At 44.0% G+C, this 14168-nt stretch overlaps 2 protein-coding genes across 4 annotated transcripts; one reads left to right on the forward strand and one right to left on the reverse strand.

Moving 5' to 3' along the window:
- Nucleotides 1-1234: 1234 nt before the first annotated feature.
- Nucleotides 1235-3944, reverse strand: Hspe1 (heat shock protein family E (Hsp10) member 1). Of its 2 annotated transcripts, none has more exons than XM_034498253.2 (4): nucleotides 3794-3944; nucleotides 2983-3147; nucleotides 1481-1570; nucleotides 1235-1404 (listed from the first exon to the last, which is right to left on the reverse strand). In XM_034498253.2, exons 1-4 carry the CDS (start codon nucleotides 3794-3796, stop codon nucleotides 1354-1356), a joined length of 309 nt encoding a protein of 102 aa, XP_034354144.1. In that variant the 5' UTR covers nucleotides 3797-3944; the 3' UTR covers nucleotides 1235-1353. The 2 variants fall into 2 exon arrangements, with proteins under 2 accessions (XP_034354144.1, XP_034354143.1); XM_034498252.2 differs by lacking the exon at nucleotides 3794-3944 and adding an exon at nucleotides 3310-3455.
- Nucleotides 3945-13877, forward strand: Hspd1 (heat shock protein family D (Hsp60) member 1). 2 transcript variants are annotated; one of them, XM_034498248.2, is made up of 12 exons: nucleotides 3945-4208; nucleotides 5278-5453; nucleotides 7209-7461; nucleotides 8224-8306; nucleotides 8902-8997; nucleotides 9695-9788; nucleotides 10024-10192; nucleotides 10641-10740; nucleotides 11308-11553; nucleotides 12430-12604; nucleotides 12996-13174; nucleotides 13272-13877. In XM_034498248.2, exons 2-12 carry the CDS (start codon nucleotides 5280-5282, stop codon nucleotides 13422-13424), a joined length of 1722 nt encoding a protein of 573 aa, XP_034354139.1. In that variant the 5' UTR covers nucleotides 3945-4208; nucleotides 5278-5279; the 3' UTR covers nucleotides 13425-13877. The 2 variants fall into 2 exon arrangements, with proteins under 2 accessions (XP_034354139.1, XP_034354138.1); XM_034498247.2 differs by lacking the exon at nucleotides 3945-4208 and adding an exon at nucleotides 4282-4417.
- Nucleotides 13878-14168: the final 291 nt, after the last annotated feature.

A 14168-nucleotide genomic window follows, 5' to 3' on the forward strand; every position in this document is an offset into this window, starting at 1 on the left:
AGGCAGAGGAGAATAAGAGAGCTAGGAGGGGGCAAACAGCCCCCTTTATAGTAAGCCAGAGACACCTGGCTATTGCCTGTGGGGCAGAGCCTAGAAGGAATGCTAACCTGAATCTAGGTCTTCTACAAAATTAGCAAGTACTCTTAACCATTAAACAGTCTCTCCAGTCCCTAAAACCACTTTTAGACACATCCCAATCACTGTTTTATATCTCATAAAACATGAAGAACACAGACACAATATTATCAAACTACTATAAAAAAGGTAGTGGAAGCTTTTAATTCCACCACTTGGGAGGCAGAGGCATGTGGATCTCATACCCTGTAACACCCAGGGCTACATGATACTGTCTACAACAAAAGAAAAACACCTAAAAATACTGTAAGCTGTATTAGGTGCCCCATTGAAAAGAGAAATAGTATTACTGTATTGTTATGACCTGTCTCTTCTGATCACATTCTCCCTCTCAGAAAGTATTATCTACTGATGCATAAAGTTTGGCCTAAATATGAGACTGCGGAGTGGCTCAGCAGGTAAAATCCCTCACACCAAGCTGCAGGATCAGAGTTCAATCCCCAGGACCCACTTGGTAGGAGAATCAACTCTCTGAAGTTGTTCTCTGACTTCCACATGTGTACCATGGTACAAACACATACAAGTACATAAGAAAATAATAAAAACCCAGCAATAGTCAAGCACTATAGCATATTCAGTCACTCAGAGAACGGGGCAGGATGACAAGTTGAAGACCAAATTAGGCATTTTTGCAAAAGATTTTGAAAATAAAAAAACTAAAGAGTCTGGAGCCATGCCACCCCTGGGCAGGTGGCAGTGGGTTTGTAGGAAAGCAGGCTGAGAAGGGGAGCAAGCTGTCACATTCCTCCATGGTCTGTGCTTCAGCTCCTGCCCAGTTTCCTGTAATGAACTTGAAGCTGAGACAAACTCTTTCCTCTCCAAGTAGCTTTTAGTGAGCTTTTTATCACAGGAATAGAGTGTAAACTAAAACAGTACCTCAGTATAAGTCCCCATGGCTTTAATTATTCATCTATGTAACACTGCCAAATCCACCCTGAAAGTTCACTTACCTAGAAAATCCCTGTTTCTCAGAACCCTTAACTCTTCAGCTTATTTGGAGAAAACCACCTTAAATTAACAAAGACTGTCCACTCATTTACACTTTATTTGGAATTGCTTGTAACAGTACAGTGACACTAAATTTCAGAGACAATAGCTGTCAGTTTAGGCATCATCCGTTTATTATAAAAGGGAGGCATGGAAATTATTTACATGATGAAATAGTTCAGAACTTCAGTGGAATGGGCAGCTTCATGTGACACCATTTCAACAGTGGTTTCAGTCGACATACTTTCCAAGAATGTCACCATCTCTAAATAAGAAATAATCCTGGGAAAAAAGAGACCATTGGTTAAGAAAGTAATAGCAAATATAAAACTTATTTTAAATTATTAGCTTTACTTACCTTGTCGTCTAGAACTACTTTGGTGCCTCCATATTCTGGGAGAAGAACTTTATCTCCAACTTTCACACTGACAGGCTGAATCTCTCCACCCTGATGAAAAACAGTCACTTGTTAGCAAAGACGTTTGTCTGCTTTGTTCACTAATAAACAGTAAAGTTTTTGTTTCAGTATGTGCACCAGGAGCGTTGTGCCTCAGGTTTGTGTTAATTATAGGCATTAATCAATCACATTAAACTCTGTAACTTTTAAATCACTAAATTAATGAAAGTGCTCAAACCAGTATGTTGTTAGGAACCTTATTAGAGGTCAAGCAATATAACTTACATTAAATATAGATTAAATTAATTAAAGTTTATTAAATTAATTAAATAAACTAATTAAATTGCTGCAGTTACAATATGAAAGACATACTTTCACTAAAACTGCATTTCAGTGGACAGCTAAGGTTGGCTAACTTTTTACTGTTAAATATTAACACACCCTTGTAGACCAAATGAAATAAAAACTCATAACAGTAAATGGTCATGTATGACTTCTTTCAACAAACAAAAATTTGGCATTACTTTTCTCCACTTAATATACATTTATTGACTCAATGCCCTGTTGTCAAGACACGGACTTGATCAGAGAATTGAAGCAGAATGTCCATTCCCCCTAATACTCTAGTGGTTTAGTTAAGTGAGGAACACCCAGAGTATTTCCTCCCTTCTCAAGTATGCCACCTAAAACTCAATGGTGTAAAATTAAAACTATTTCAGTGTCTGGGCTAAGCCAACAGCCAGGCTCCCCAGCCCCCGTCACTTCATCCTTTCTTTTGGGGAAGAGAGAGGAGAGACATGGTCTATATAAAAATTGACTGGCCATTCATTCTGGACCCTCCTGCCTCAGCACTGTACCCTCCCCCAGCTTATGCTAGAATTAGTTTGGGCCTTATTAAATACCTCCTTCAATTCTGAAAAGACCCCTGGGTTTATCTACTTGTACAATCTTTTGTCTATTTAAAATATGAGGAGCAGGCTACAAAATAGCTACAGAGGTTTTCATTTTGTGAGGTTCTGTTTTACTTTTTTGAGGTCTCATCCTGTACCTCCTGCTGGCCTAGAAGGCTCTACAATCTACCCGCCTTGGCCTCCAAAGAACCTGGGCCACAGGCATGAGCCATCATTAAGGCAGGCACTTTTTAATCTCTAGAGTGTGGGGCACTGCAGAGTTAGCTCAGTGGGTAAATAGGTAAAATAGCCTTGCTATGAAAGTATGGGAACCCAAACTGAAATCCTAACACTCTAGTAAAAAGGGTGTAACCCCCAACATGCTGAGGGCCAGAAACCAGACTAGTTCAAGGAGACTTTAACCCGAAGGAGTAAGGTGGAGATGCCCCTGCTACACAGCATAGACGTGCAAATACAGTCACACGCTCAAATATCTTTTGCTTTTTTACAGTCTCTTGCCATTCCTTCCCATCACAGGTAAAATTCAGCACGGCTCTAGGAGCTCCAGCTTACCTTTCCTTTCCCGCCTGATCCCACAGCCACGACCGTTGCCTGCAATACTTTTCCTTGAGACTTTTCTGGAAGCATAATGCCACCTTTGGTTACAGTTTCAGCGGCACTCCTTTCAACCAATACTCTGTCAAAGAGCGGAAGAAACTTCCTAAAAGCTTGTCCAGCCTGTGGAGAGAAATGTGTTGTAAAAAAAAAAAAAAAAAAAAAAAAAAAAAAAAAAAACTGTAATTAAGTTCCAAGTGTCAGAACACGAACAGTTAATACCACTGCGAGCCTTAACTCAACAGGTCAAAGCGTTTCACAATGACAAGAAAATTCAAAGTGTACCTTTAGAATATACTCTTCAACGTTCCACTCTATAAAGGCCAAATTAAGTTTCATTTCCCTGTCTGCTTTAAGGGGGTCTTCACCGCTCATCAGCAATCTCAACCTTGGTCTATTCCAAGGTCAAACATTTCCTTTATTTTCTTTTCCTTTAAATTCAAGTAACCGGGGAGTGGTATCAATTTTTGAGCCCGGACATACTTTTTCTCCAACACAGGACACATCCACGAAAGCCCTGCCAGGGCAGGTGGGCTTGCGCGTGTGCACCCGGGTTCCCGCCCCCTGCCCCAAACGCCTGCCGCACACGTGCGTGCAGAAAAGCCGTGGTGGGGAAATGGTCGGGCAGGCCTCGCTTCTGCAGAGCCATGGGCGGACGCCGGACACTGAGCGGACCGCTGTCCTGCTAGTCCCAAAGCGCACATGGGCTCTCCGTGGGCCGCAGGCCGAACCGGACCCGCAGGCCTGCCGGCCACCACGAGACACTCACCATGACTTGCGCCACCACAGCTCCGGACTCTGTACTCGGGCCGCGGCTGCAAGGAGAGTCCTGCGGGCCGGCTCAGGACACGTGAAAAAGGCCGCGCAGCGCGCAGGCGCACTCCGCCTCTGAGCGTGAGAGAGGGCGGCCTCGCCAGCGCGCGCGCCGATTGGTGGCGACGGCTCCGCGCAGGCCGCGGATACGGGCAGCCGGCCGGAGGCGGAAGAAAAGGGGAGCACTTTCTAGGCTTTTCCAGGCCGGCCGCCGAGGTGAAAGAACGAGCCCCCTCCCGGAAATGACGCTACTTGACCTTTCACCCACGGAGAGCGCGGGGCCTTCTGGAAGGTTCTAGAACCGAGCGCGGCCCGGGAACCAGCGTACGGCGGCGGGAGCGGGCCGAGGCCGCCGGGCTGAGGCCGCTTAGGTACGGAGGGCGGGGCCGCGCGCGCCGCATGCAGATTGCGGGGCCCGGGCGTGCGCGAGAGCGGGGCGCGCGCGCGCGCACGCGGGGCCGTGGGGCGGGGCCGGGGAGGGAGGGGACTAGGGCTCATTGCGGTGCGCGCCCAGTGCTGGGTCCCTCACTCGCCGTAGACGGCCTGCCTCGCCTCGAGCTCTCTCGCCGCCGCCCCGCAGGTACGCGGCCTCTGCGTGCACGGCGCCCCGGCGCTCGCAGGCCTGCTTGCAGAGCGGACCGAGCACGGAGGGCTGGGGGAGAAGTCTGCCAGCGACGCCGCAGGCCCCGCTCACTTGTCCAGGCCCAGCAGGGCCACGCTGGTTTTATCACGTGCGGCGGGGACCACGCGACCTAGGCCAAGCGCGGGAGCAAGGGCGGGCTAGGGTGGGAGCAATTTCGGCCCTCTGGTGCCACCTGCGCCTGGCACACTGCAGGACTCTGTCGGAGGGTGGTCGCGGTCCTCTAGTCCGCCGTGGCCACGGCGATCCGGCGCCTTCACTTTGACCTTGCTCGGGGCCCCTGGTCGGGACGACACGTGGGGCCGCGCGGCTGCGCTGAGCTACGGTCCTTTTCCTCCGGCCTTGTTACCTGCTGTGCTACAGTAGCTCCGGGTGGATACCAGGCGACACTCTCCATAGAGGGTTTTGCACCGTCATGAGTACGTCTGCAGTTCTCTAGGTGCTTGGGTTTAGAACCTGCCTTGCTTACACCAACTTGGTTTTTTTTTTTTTTTCCACCCCCCAGATACTTTTCGGAGTGGGTCTGCTCCCAAGGCCGTTTTGGCAGTGAAAGATTAACTCGAGAGAGCAGGAGTGGGGATGTGGTTTCGTGTGCTTTGTGCTAGTGCTGTAGGTCAGGCATGGGGGCAGTCTCCATGATCAGTTGGCTAGCAGATCATGTCCTGAATCTGCAGCGCCGTTTGTGGCCCAGGCATGGTGGTTAGCAGAGGACAGCCGAGCTCCAACCTAGCCACCATGTTTTGAAGCATGGTTGGACAAGTTTGTAGTCATACTTTTTTTTTTTTTTTTCCCTCCTCCAGAAATGCTTCGACTACCCACAGTCCTTCGCCAGATGAGACCAGTGTCCCGGGCACTGGCTCCTCATCTCACTCGGGCCTATGCCAAAGATGTAAAATTTGGTGCAGATGCTCGAGCCTTAATGCTTCAAGGTGTAGACCTTTTAGCCGATGCTGTAGCTGTTACAATGGGGCCAAAGGTACCAGTATACTTAAGTCGTGTTAAAGAGTAGTGTTCTGTAGCTGCAAGACAGCATTATGTTACCAAGTTTTGTGAAAATCTGATTTGCATGTGGTACAACTTTTAGTGGTTTGGGGGTGTTTCTTAGAAGGTTTGTTAGCATCCTTATGATTCTAGGTGTCCTTATGCTTGCTTCAGTCGATTTGGGGGACTTTTGTCTATTACTATGATGCAATAGAGTAGTAATAGCTCAAGGAGGATTTTCAAACCAGAGTCATGATTGTGTGCATGCTTGCATTAAATTTTGGATCCCTTCCCAGTAGTGAGAGGGTATAGAGGGGAAAGTACAAGTCTAATAATACCTCAAAGTATATAGCTGTAATGTGAGGATCATTCATTGTTCTGAAATAGTCCAACCTACAAGGCAAATGCACTAGCATAGAATCATTACATTTTTCAAGGTTTCTGTGTTTTACATGCATTGTTATTTTGCCTGCATTTGTGACTGAGGGTGCCAAGGTTCTGGGGGCTGACTTGGTCCTTTGGAAGAGGAGCCTATACACTGAGCCACCTTTGCTTTACATACTTTATGGGCTTTGTTGTTTTGGGTTTTTGTTTGTTTTTCAAGACAGCATTTCTCCAGTAGCCCAGGCTGTCCTGGAACTCAGAGATCCATCCATCTGCTTCTGCAACACATTTCACCAGACTGGTCTCACTTGCCCTTGGAGAAAGACCTTTGTGGTCTCTCATTCATCCCTTCATTGTACATACCTTATGGTTTCTACAGTTCTCACATTGCAAAGGTTTATCTGGTTTTGAGAGTTTTGCTAGCTTTGTGACAAGGCTATCCTTGAACAACTCGTCACATCTCAAGTGTAGGGGTTCAGTGTTTTTCTCACACAGTTTTTATTAAGACAAGTTCTCTAACCATAGCTGGCCAGGTAAGCCTGGAACTCTAATCAGTGCTAAGGTCAGAGGTTGGGATCACACATCCGTGTGGCTGAATAGGGAGCTATAGTACTTTGAGGACAGCATTGGATATGGTGTACAGTCATTTTAAACTGATCTAAAGAGCTGCATAAGCCCAGCACTCAGGAGGCTTAGGCAGGCGAATCTCTTAAGTTTCAGGAAAGCCATGGCTCCAAGAGAAACCCTGTCTTGAAAACAAAACAAAAAACACCCTGCATTTTTAAGTACTGTTTACATAGCTCAAGACGGAATAGAAGTGTGTTTTAAATCCAAGTTGTCAATACTATTGGTGCCATATTTGAAGTTTTTTATTTAGTGAACCAGAAGAACACATTATTATCTTACTGGCTGATACTTAGTGAATGAATTGTAAAGCAAACCATGTTTTAAAAATAGTTTGTAAGCAGGGCAGTAGTGGTGCATGCCTCTTAATTCCAGCCTTCAGGAGGCAGAGGCCAGCAGATCTTTGCGCTTTGTGAGTTTGAGGACAGCCAAAGCTGCACAGAGAAGCCCTGTCTCAGAAAACAAAACAAACCCAGTTCATGGCCAAAACTCCAGTGCAAATGATGTGAAGAATGTTCTGGGATTTGGTGATTGACATCTGTGCTTTCTTGTTTTATAGGTGGCATGTTAGTTCCAGGAAATTCCTATTGTGCCTCAAAGTTAGACTCCTGGCAAATGAGCAGTGTCCATTTTGTCTATAGATGGTTGATTAACTTGGCTTTGAGATTTATGTTGCAGGATTATTAAGAGTGACAACTTTGAGGGTTATCATTGAGGGTTGCTATTTTTTCTGTCACTATAGGGAAGAACAGTGATTATTGAACAGAGTTGGGGAAGTCCCAAAGTAACAAAAGATGGGGTCACTGTTGCAAAGTCAATTGATTTAAAGGATAAATACAAAAATATTGGAGCTAAACTCGTTCAGGATGTTGCCAATAACACAAACGAAGAGGCTGGGGATGGCACCACCACTGCCACTGTTCTGGCACGGTCTATTGCCAAGGAGGGCTTTGAGAAAATCAGCAAAGGGGCTAATCCAGTGGAAATCCGGAGAGGTAAGCATGTGTCATTCATTAATCCTATCCTGTCAAGAATTCTGTCTTCATCTTTGTCCTTTTTATTACATTTGTTGTAGAGTTTGTGAGTGTTCATTCTTGTGGAGTTTCCCTTTCCTTATGTGGGTTTCCAAGATCAAACAGGCCTTCAGGCTTGCAGGTCAAGTACATTTACCCCCCTAGACCGTCTTTCACATCTTGTTTTTTAACTTGTCTCACTTAATGAAAGTGAAAATACAGGGTTCTCTGTATAGCCCTGGGTGTTCTGGACACACTTTGTAGCTTTGTAGACCACGCTAGTTAGCTTCAAACTCACAGAGATCTGCCTGCTTCTGCCTTCTGAGTGCTGGGATTAAAGGCAGGTACTACCACACCTGGCCCAAGACCCTCTACTCTTAACTTTGAGCCATCTCTGCAGCCCTAAGTAGTGAGAATTTTGAAACTATTTTTTCTTGTTTTGCTTGTGCTAAGAATAAGTAGGTTTCCTTAGCCTTCCCTGGTTGGCATGATGCCCTGTATAATCCTTGCAGGTCTCAAGTTTTTGGTGTGAGCCGCCACTCAACATTTAGGTCAAGTTTTCAAAATGTTGGTTTTCAACTTACTTATTTATGAAATTGTAAATGGGTGCATACTGTGTTGTCTGGTGCAGTTAGGAGAGTGCTGGCCCGAGAGGTTGCGTGTAAATGTTAGAAGGAATCTGTAGGTTTATACTTAGCTTGGGGACCATGATAAGCATGGTAGTAACATACATTCTCGAACTAGGTGTGATGTTGGCTGTCGATGCTGTAATTGCTGAACTTAAGAAACAATCTAAACCTGTGACAACCCCTGAAGAAATTGCTCAGGTAAGGATGTTATTTCACATTTGAAAAGAATAAACTAATTTGGATCTTTTGGTTTTCCAAGACAAGGTTCCTCTTTGTAGCCATGGCTATCCTGGAATTCAACTTGTAGACCAGGCTGCCCTTGAATTCAAATTCCCCTGCCTCTGCTTCTGCCTCTAGATTGCTTGCCCCATCACTGCCAGGCCTACTAATTTGGCTTAGTTTTACATGGCTGTAAATAAGATTTGTGTTATTTGCAAAGATATTTTTAGGTGATATCAATGTACCCTGTGCTGTATGGGTTCAAACCTAGTCCTTGAAGCATAGTAGACAAGTGTTTTTTATGTGTGTACACCATATGCACACATGAACCCATAGAAGGTGGTGTTAGAGACAGTTGTCAGCCACTGTGTGGGTGCTGGATACTGACCTGAACAGTAAGTCACCTTAGCCACCGAGCCATCCCTCCAGCCAGATAAGGGAAGGACTGAGGGTGTAGCTCCATTTAACCAGGACTTCATTGAAACTATAAAATACCAGTTTAGGGTGTCAAAGGGGAAGAAAGTTGAAAATACTAATTTTACCATTTAATTTTAAAGTAATTTGGTCATTTCAGGTTGCTACAATTTCTGCAAATGGAGACAAAGACATTGGGAACATCATTTCTGATGCAATGAAAAAAGTTGGAAGAAAGGGTGTCATCACAGTGAAGGCAAGTACGGGATTTGATGTTTTGATAAGACCTTCAGTGGGGTGTCACCTGTTTTCCAAATAAAAACTTGAATATCTTGTTTGTGCCAGCACAGTTCATTCCTTTCTCTTGACATCTGTGTTGAGTATGTGCTCACCATTAGTCTGAGTCAGGAGCTTTGTCTCCTGCAGCATTTCCATGCTGAGTCCCTCATGTTGGCTTTGCTCATGTTTTTAAGACAGGGTCTCCCTATGTAGATAGTCAAAATTAGGTTTGTATTTCTTTTAAAAGAATTTTATTTTCTATGTATGAGTGTTTTTTGTTTGTCTACACATATGTATGTATGTGTACCATATGTGTATGTGGTGCTTTGGAGTTCAGAAGAAGTAGCAGAATCCCTGGAACTGAGTTGAACCACTATGTAGGTGCTGAGAACCTAACCCCAGTTCAAGAAAAGCAAGTGTGGCTGGGAAGCTGGGTGGCTCAGTGGTCTTCCAGGGGTCCTGAGTTCAGTGCCCAGCAAGCACATGATGGTTTACAACCATCTCTAGTGGGATATGGTGCCCTCTTCTGGCACACAGGTGTACATGCAGATAGAGTACATAAAATATCTAAAAAAAAAGAATAAATGCTCTTAACCCCTGAGCCATCTTTAGTTTAGCTGACCAAGTTTTGTTTCTTCACTGAAATCCATTCCTCTAATTTTTTTACTTTATAGGATGGAAAAACCCTGAATGATGAGCTAGAAATTATTGAAGGCATGAAGTTTGATAGAGGATATATTTCCCCGTATTTTATTAACACATCAAAAGGTAAGAGCCGTTCCAAAGGTGAAATCTTCACAGTATACTTTAAGCTGTAAACTTACTGTCAGCTATAGGCAGTGAGTGTGGGTGGTACATTAAGTAAAAATTGTGATGTTTTAACCATTAATGGTTCAGCAATTAAATTTCAAGAGAAGAACATGAGTTACTGGTCTCACTGTGGAAGTAAATTGTTTTCACAGTACTATTAGAATTTGGTTTTTACTGCTCACTATATTTACAGGTCAAAAATGTGAATTCCAAGATGCCTATGTTTTGTTGAGTGAAAAGAAAATTTCTAGTGTTCAGTCCATTGTACCTGCTCTTGAAATTGCTAATGCTCACCGGAAGCCTTTGGTCATAATCGCTGAAGATGTTGACGGAGAAGCTCTAAGCACACTGGTTTTGAACAGGTAATAGATAAATGGATTGGGCTGTCTATATATTTTTAGGTAGAGGGTGATTTCTATTGCTTTTTTGAAATTGCATGTGTGAGTTGTGATACATGATATAGTGCTCTGTGCACTATGAGTCCGTCTCAAGCTGCTCTCAAATGCACATAATCCTTGAGCCTCTGCCTCCCACAGCTTCCCAGAGAGAACCACCATGTCTTTGAACACTGGTGTGGTTAGCACTAACGCCCAGCTGTGTCTGCACTGTAAGAGCAGCAGTTCTTTAAGAAGGGATCAGCTTGGAACAAATTCGGATGAGTAGGGGTCCCCATCTCGTCCTTTTTAAGACCAGAAGTTGTGGGGAAAGAGTAGGATCAGGATAGTGCTAGAACTTACCAGGAACTGAACTAGATGCTGTCTCCCAACTCCCCTTCAGTTTACATCTTACACAGTTAAATCTTCTTTACAGGCTAAAAGTTGGTCTTCAGGTTGTAGCAGTCAAAGCTCCAGGGTTTGGGGACAATAGGAAGAACCAGCTTAAAGATATGGCTATTGCTACTGGTGGTGCGGTAAGTAAACCTTATACTGCTTTGCTCAGTGATGTTTATGCTTCCAGATTGCACATAAATTGTATACTAAACAAATAGATGGGCTTGTTTCTTTCTATTGGATATTTGGAACACAGGGATTGGATTAAGGTCACATTTCTAACTTACTGAGCCTGGCCTGAGAATGGACATGATTAAAAGTTCTCAAAACTTAAAACTAACTCTAATGTGTGTAAGTGATTTTATTTACACTTTGTTCTTGTATATCAGTGGCCTTGACATCTCAAAAACACATTTCTTTTTCTGGATTTTTAAGCTTTGTGTGTATGGGTATTTTGTGTGGTGTATGCATACCAGAAGGCATCCATTCAGTCCCATAGGACTACAGTTATAGACAGTTGTAGGCTGCCATATGGATGCTGGGACTTGAACGCAGGACACCTGGAAGAGCAGAATAGCCCTCCAGTGCTCTTGACTGCTAAGACATCTTGCAAACCCTGAAAAGCTGGTCCTCTGCACAGAATGTCTGTGGCATATAGTAATAAGCCTGCTGTAATGGAAACCACTAATAACACACTGCCTTTATAGGTGTTTGGAGAAGAGGGGTTGAATCTAAATCTTGAAGATGTTCAAGCTCATGACTTAGGAAAAGTTGGAGAGGTCATTGTCACCAAAGATGATGCCATGCTTTTGAAAGGGAAAGGTGACAAAGCTCACATTGAAAAACGTATTCAAGAAATCACTGAACAGCTAGACATCACAACTAGTGAATATGAAAAGGAAAAGCTGAACGAGCGACTTGCTAAACTTTCAGATGGAGTAGCTGTGTTGAAGGTAAGACTGACTTGCAGGTTAGCATTTTAGGCTCTGAGTCTAGTGAGATGGCTTCTGTGGTATTTACCAAGAGTAAATAAATACCTTCTTTCCCAAAATCTTTACTTTTTGTTTGTTCTGATTTTTGGTTTTGTTGTTGTTGTTTTGTGTGTTCATATGGCCAAACTTTCCATGGGGCACGTGTAGCAGTCAGGAGCAGCTATCAGCAGTTGGTCATCTACCTTTCCACTGTGATTCCAGGAATGCTCAGGCCGTTTGATTGCACGGCAAGCAAGCCCTTTGATCTACTTGGGTTGTATCCCAAGGCTGTCTGACTCAAAAATAGGCATCTGTCCCCTACTGGTATTATGCATGAGACTGAAACCATTCTTGTTCCATGTCGTGCAAATAGTCTATGCCACTGCTCAATTTCCCAGCCTCACTTTTTTTTTTTTTTTTTTCTCTCTGTGAAGCCCTGACTGTCCTGGAACTCTGTTCACTCTATAGACAGGGTTTTCAGTCCTAGAACTTAGACCAGGCTAGCCTTAAACTGAAAATCTGTCTGCCTCTACCCCCCGAGTGCTGGGATCAAAGGTATGCACATTGCTTGGCCAGCATCCCTTTCTCAGACCACAGTACAGACTGTATTATGGAAAGTTCAGGGGTTTGTTAGTGGGATACATTATAACCTGTTCTAGAATTGCTTCCTTTTGTTGTTGCTTTTGTTTTGAACTCTGCCGCAGCCCAGGCTAGCCTCAGTTGGTGTAACCCACCTACTTTAGCTGGGGTCATGACTTAGCTTTGTGAGCTGTGCCCAGCTCAGGTCTGCCATCTAGGTGGCTTCAGGTGGTCATTGGATGGGAAAGGTCATGCTCACTGGAATTTTTTAATCTTTAGGTTGGAGGGACAAGTGATGTTGAAGTGAATGAGAAGAAAGACAGAGTTACAGATGCTCTCAATGCTACAAGAGCAGCTGTTGAAGAAGGCATTGTTCTAGGAGGGGGCTGCGCTCTGCTTCGGTGCATCCCAGCCTTGGATTCATTAAAGCCTGCTAATGAAGATCAGAAAATAGGTAAAGATCTTTTAAATGAGTTTGTAGCCCAATTATTTTTGTTGAAAAGTATTGTTGATACCAGAGGTGAAATGTGTGCCACATTTTACAGGGGCATTTATTTCGTCTATGGTAGAATTGGAAAAACCATCTCACCTATTAAGCTCTTGTTTTCTTTATAATTTTTGTGTGTGGGGGGGTGCATTTTGCCTGCATGTTTTATGTGCTATGCATTCGCACTGTTCTCAGGGCCAGAGGGAGCATTAGATAGCCTGGAACTGAAGTTACATTGGTACTAAGATTAAACCAGGTTCTCTGAAAAAGATGCCAGTGTTCTTAATCACCGAGCCATCTCTGGCTCCCCAAAAAGGGAAAACAAAAGTAAATTTGTAAAAATGTGTTTGCTTTGTAGGTATAGAAATTATTAAAAGAGCACTTAAAATTCCTGCAATGACGATTGCTAAGAATGCAGGTGTTGAAGGATCTTTAATAGTTGAGAAAATTCTGCAAAGTTCCTCAGAAGTTGGTTATGACGCCATGCTTGGAGATTTTGTAAACATGGTGGAAAAGGGAATCATTGATCCAACAAAGGTAAATAAATCAGCATTTCATAAACCCTTAGATGGCTTGTTCTCTAGTGCATGGTTTTCATTAATTATAAATTATTTTACTAAATTTTTTTTTCTAGGTTGTAAGAACTGCTTTACTGGATGCTGCTGGGGTGGCCTCCTTGCTAACTACAGCTGAAGCTGTAGTGACAGAAATTCCTAAAGAAGAGAAGGACCCTGGAATGGGTGCAATGGGTGGAATGGGAGGGGGTATGGGAGGTGGCATGTTCTAACCTAGAATAGTGCTTTGCCCTTATCAATGAACTGTGACAGGAAGCTCAAGGCAGGTTCCTCACCAATAACTTCAGAGAAGTCACCTGAAGAAAATGACTGAAGAGAAGGCTGGCTGATCACTGTAACCATCAGTTACTGGTTTCCTTTGACAATACATAATGGTTTACTGCTGTCATTGTCCATGCCTACAGATAATTTATTTTGTATTTTTGAATAAAGACATTTGTACATTCCTGATGCTGGGTACAAGAGCCATATACCAGTGTCCTGCTTTCAACTTAAATCACTGAGGCATCTCTACTGTTCTGTTAGCATCAGGACTGTAGCGCTGTGTCACCACATGGGAAGTTCAGAAGCAGCCTTTCTGTGGAGGGTGGGAATGATTGTGTACAAAGTAGAGAAGTATCCAATTATGTGACAACCTTTGTGTAATAAAATTTTGTTTAAAGTTCCTGGTTGTGTTAGCCTTTCCGTGGTCTTGATGGGAGAAATGAAATTTGGGGAGTAGTGAGAATTGATCCCTAAAGGGGAGTGTAGTCTTTATTCTGTGTGATTTGAACTCTTGGAGTGTAGAGTCTGGGAGATGGCTGCTTGCTATGCTAGCAAGAGAGAATCTTAGATTCTCAGTGCTGAAGCGCAGAGATAGGGAAATCCCTGGGACTGAGAGCCAGTTAATGAAAGCTTCCAGGGTAAATCCTGAGTTAAACCCTTGGGACCCAAGCTCCCCAAAATTGTCTCTGGCT

This window comes from Arvicanthis niloticus, chromosome 3, assembly GCF_011762505.2.
Source record: "Arvicanthis niloticus isolate mArvNil1 chromosome 3, mArvNil1.pat.X, whole genome shotgun sequence".
Classification (NCBI taxonomy): domain Eukaryota; kingdom Metazoa; phylum Chordata; class Mammalia; order Rodentia; family Muridae; genus Arvicanthis; species Arvicanthis niloticus.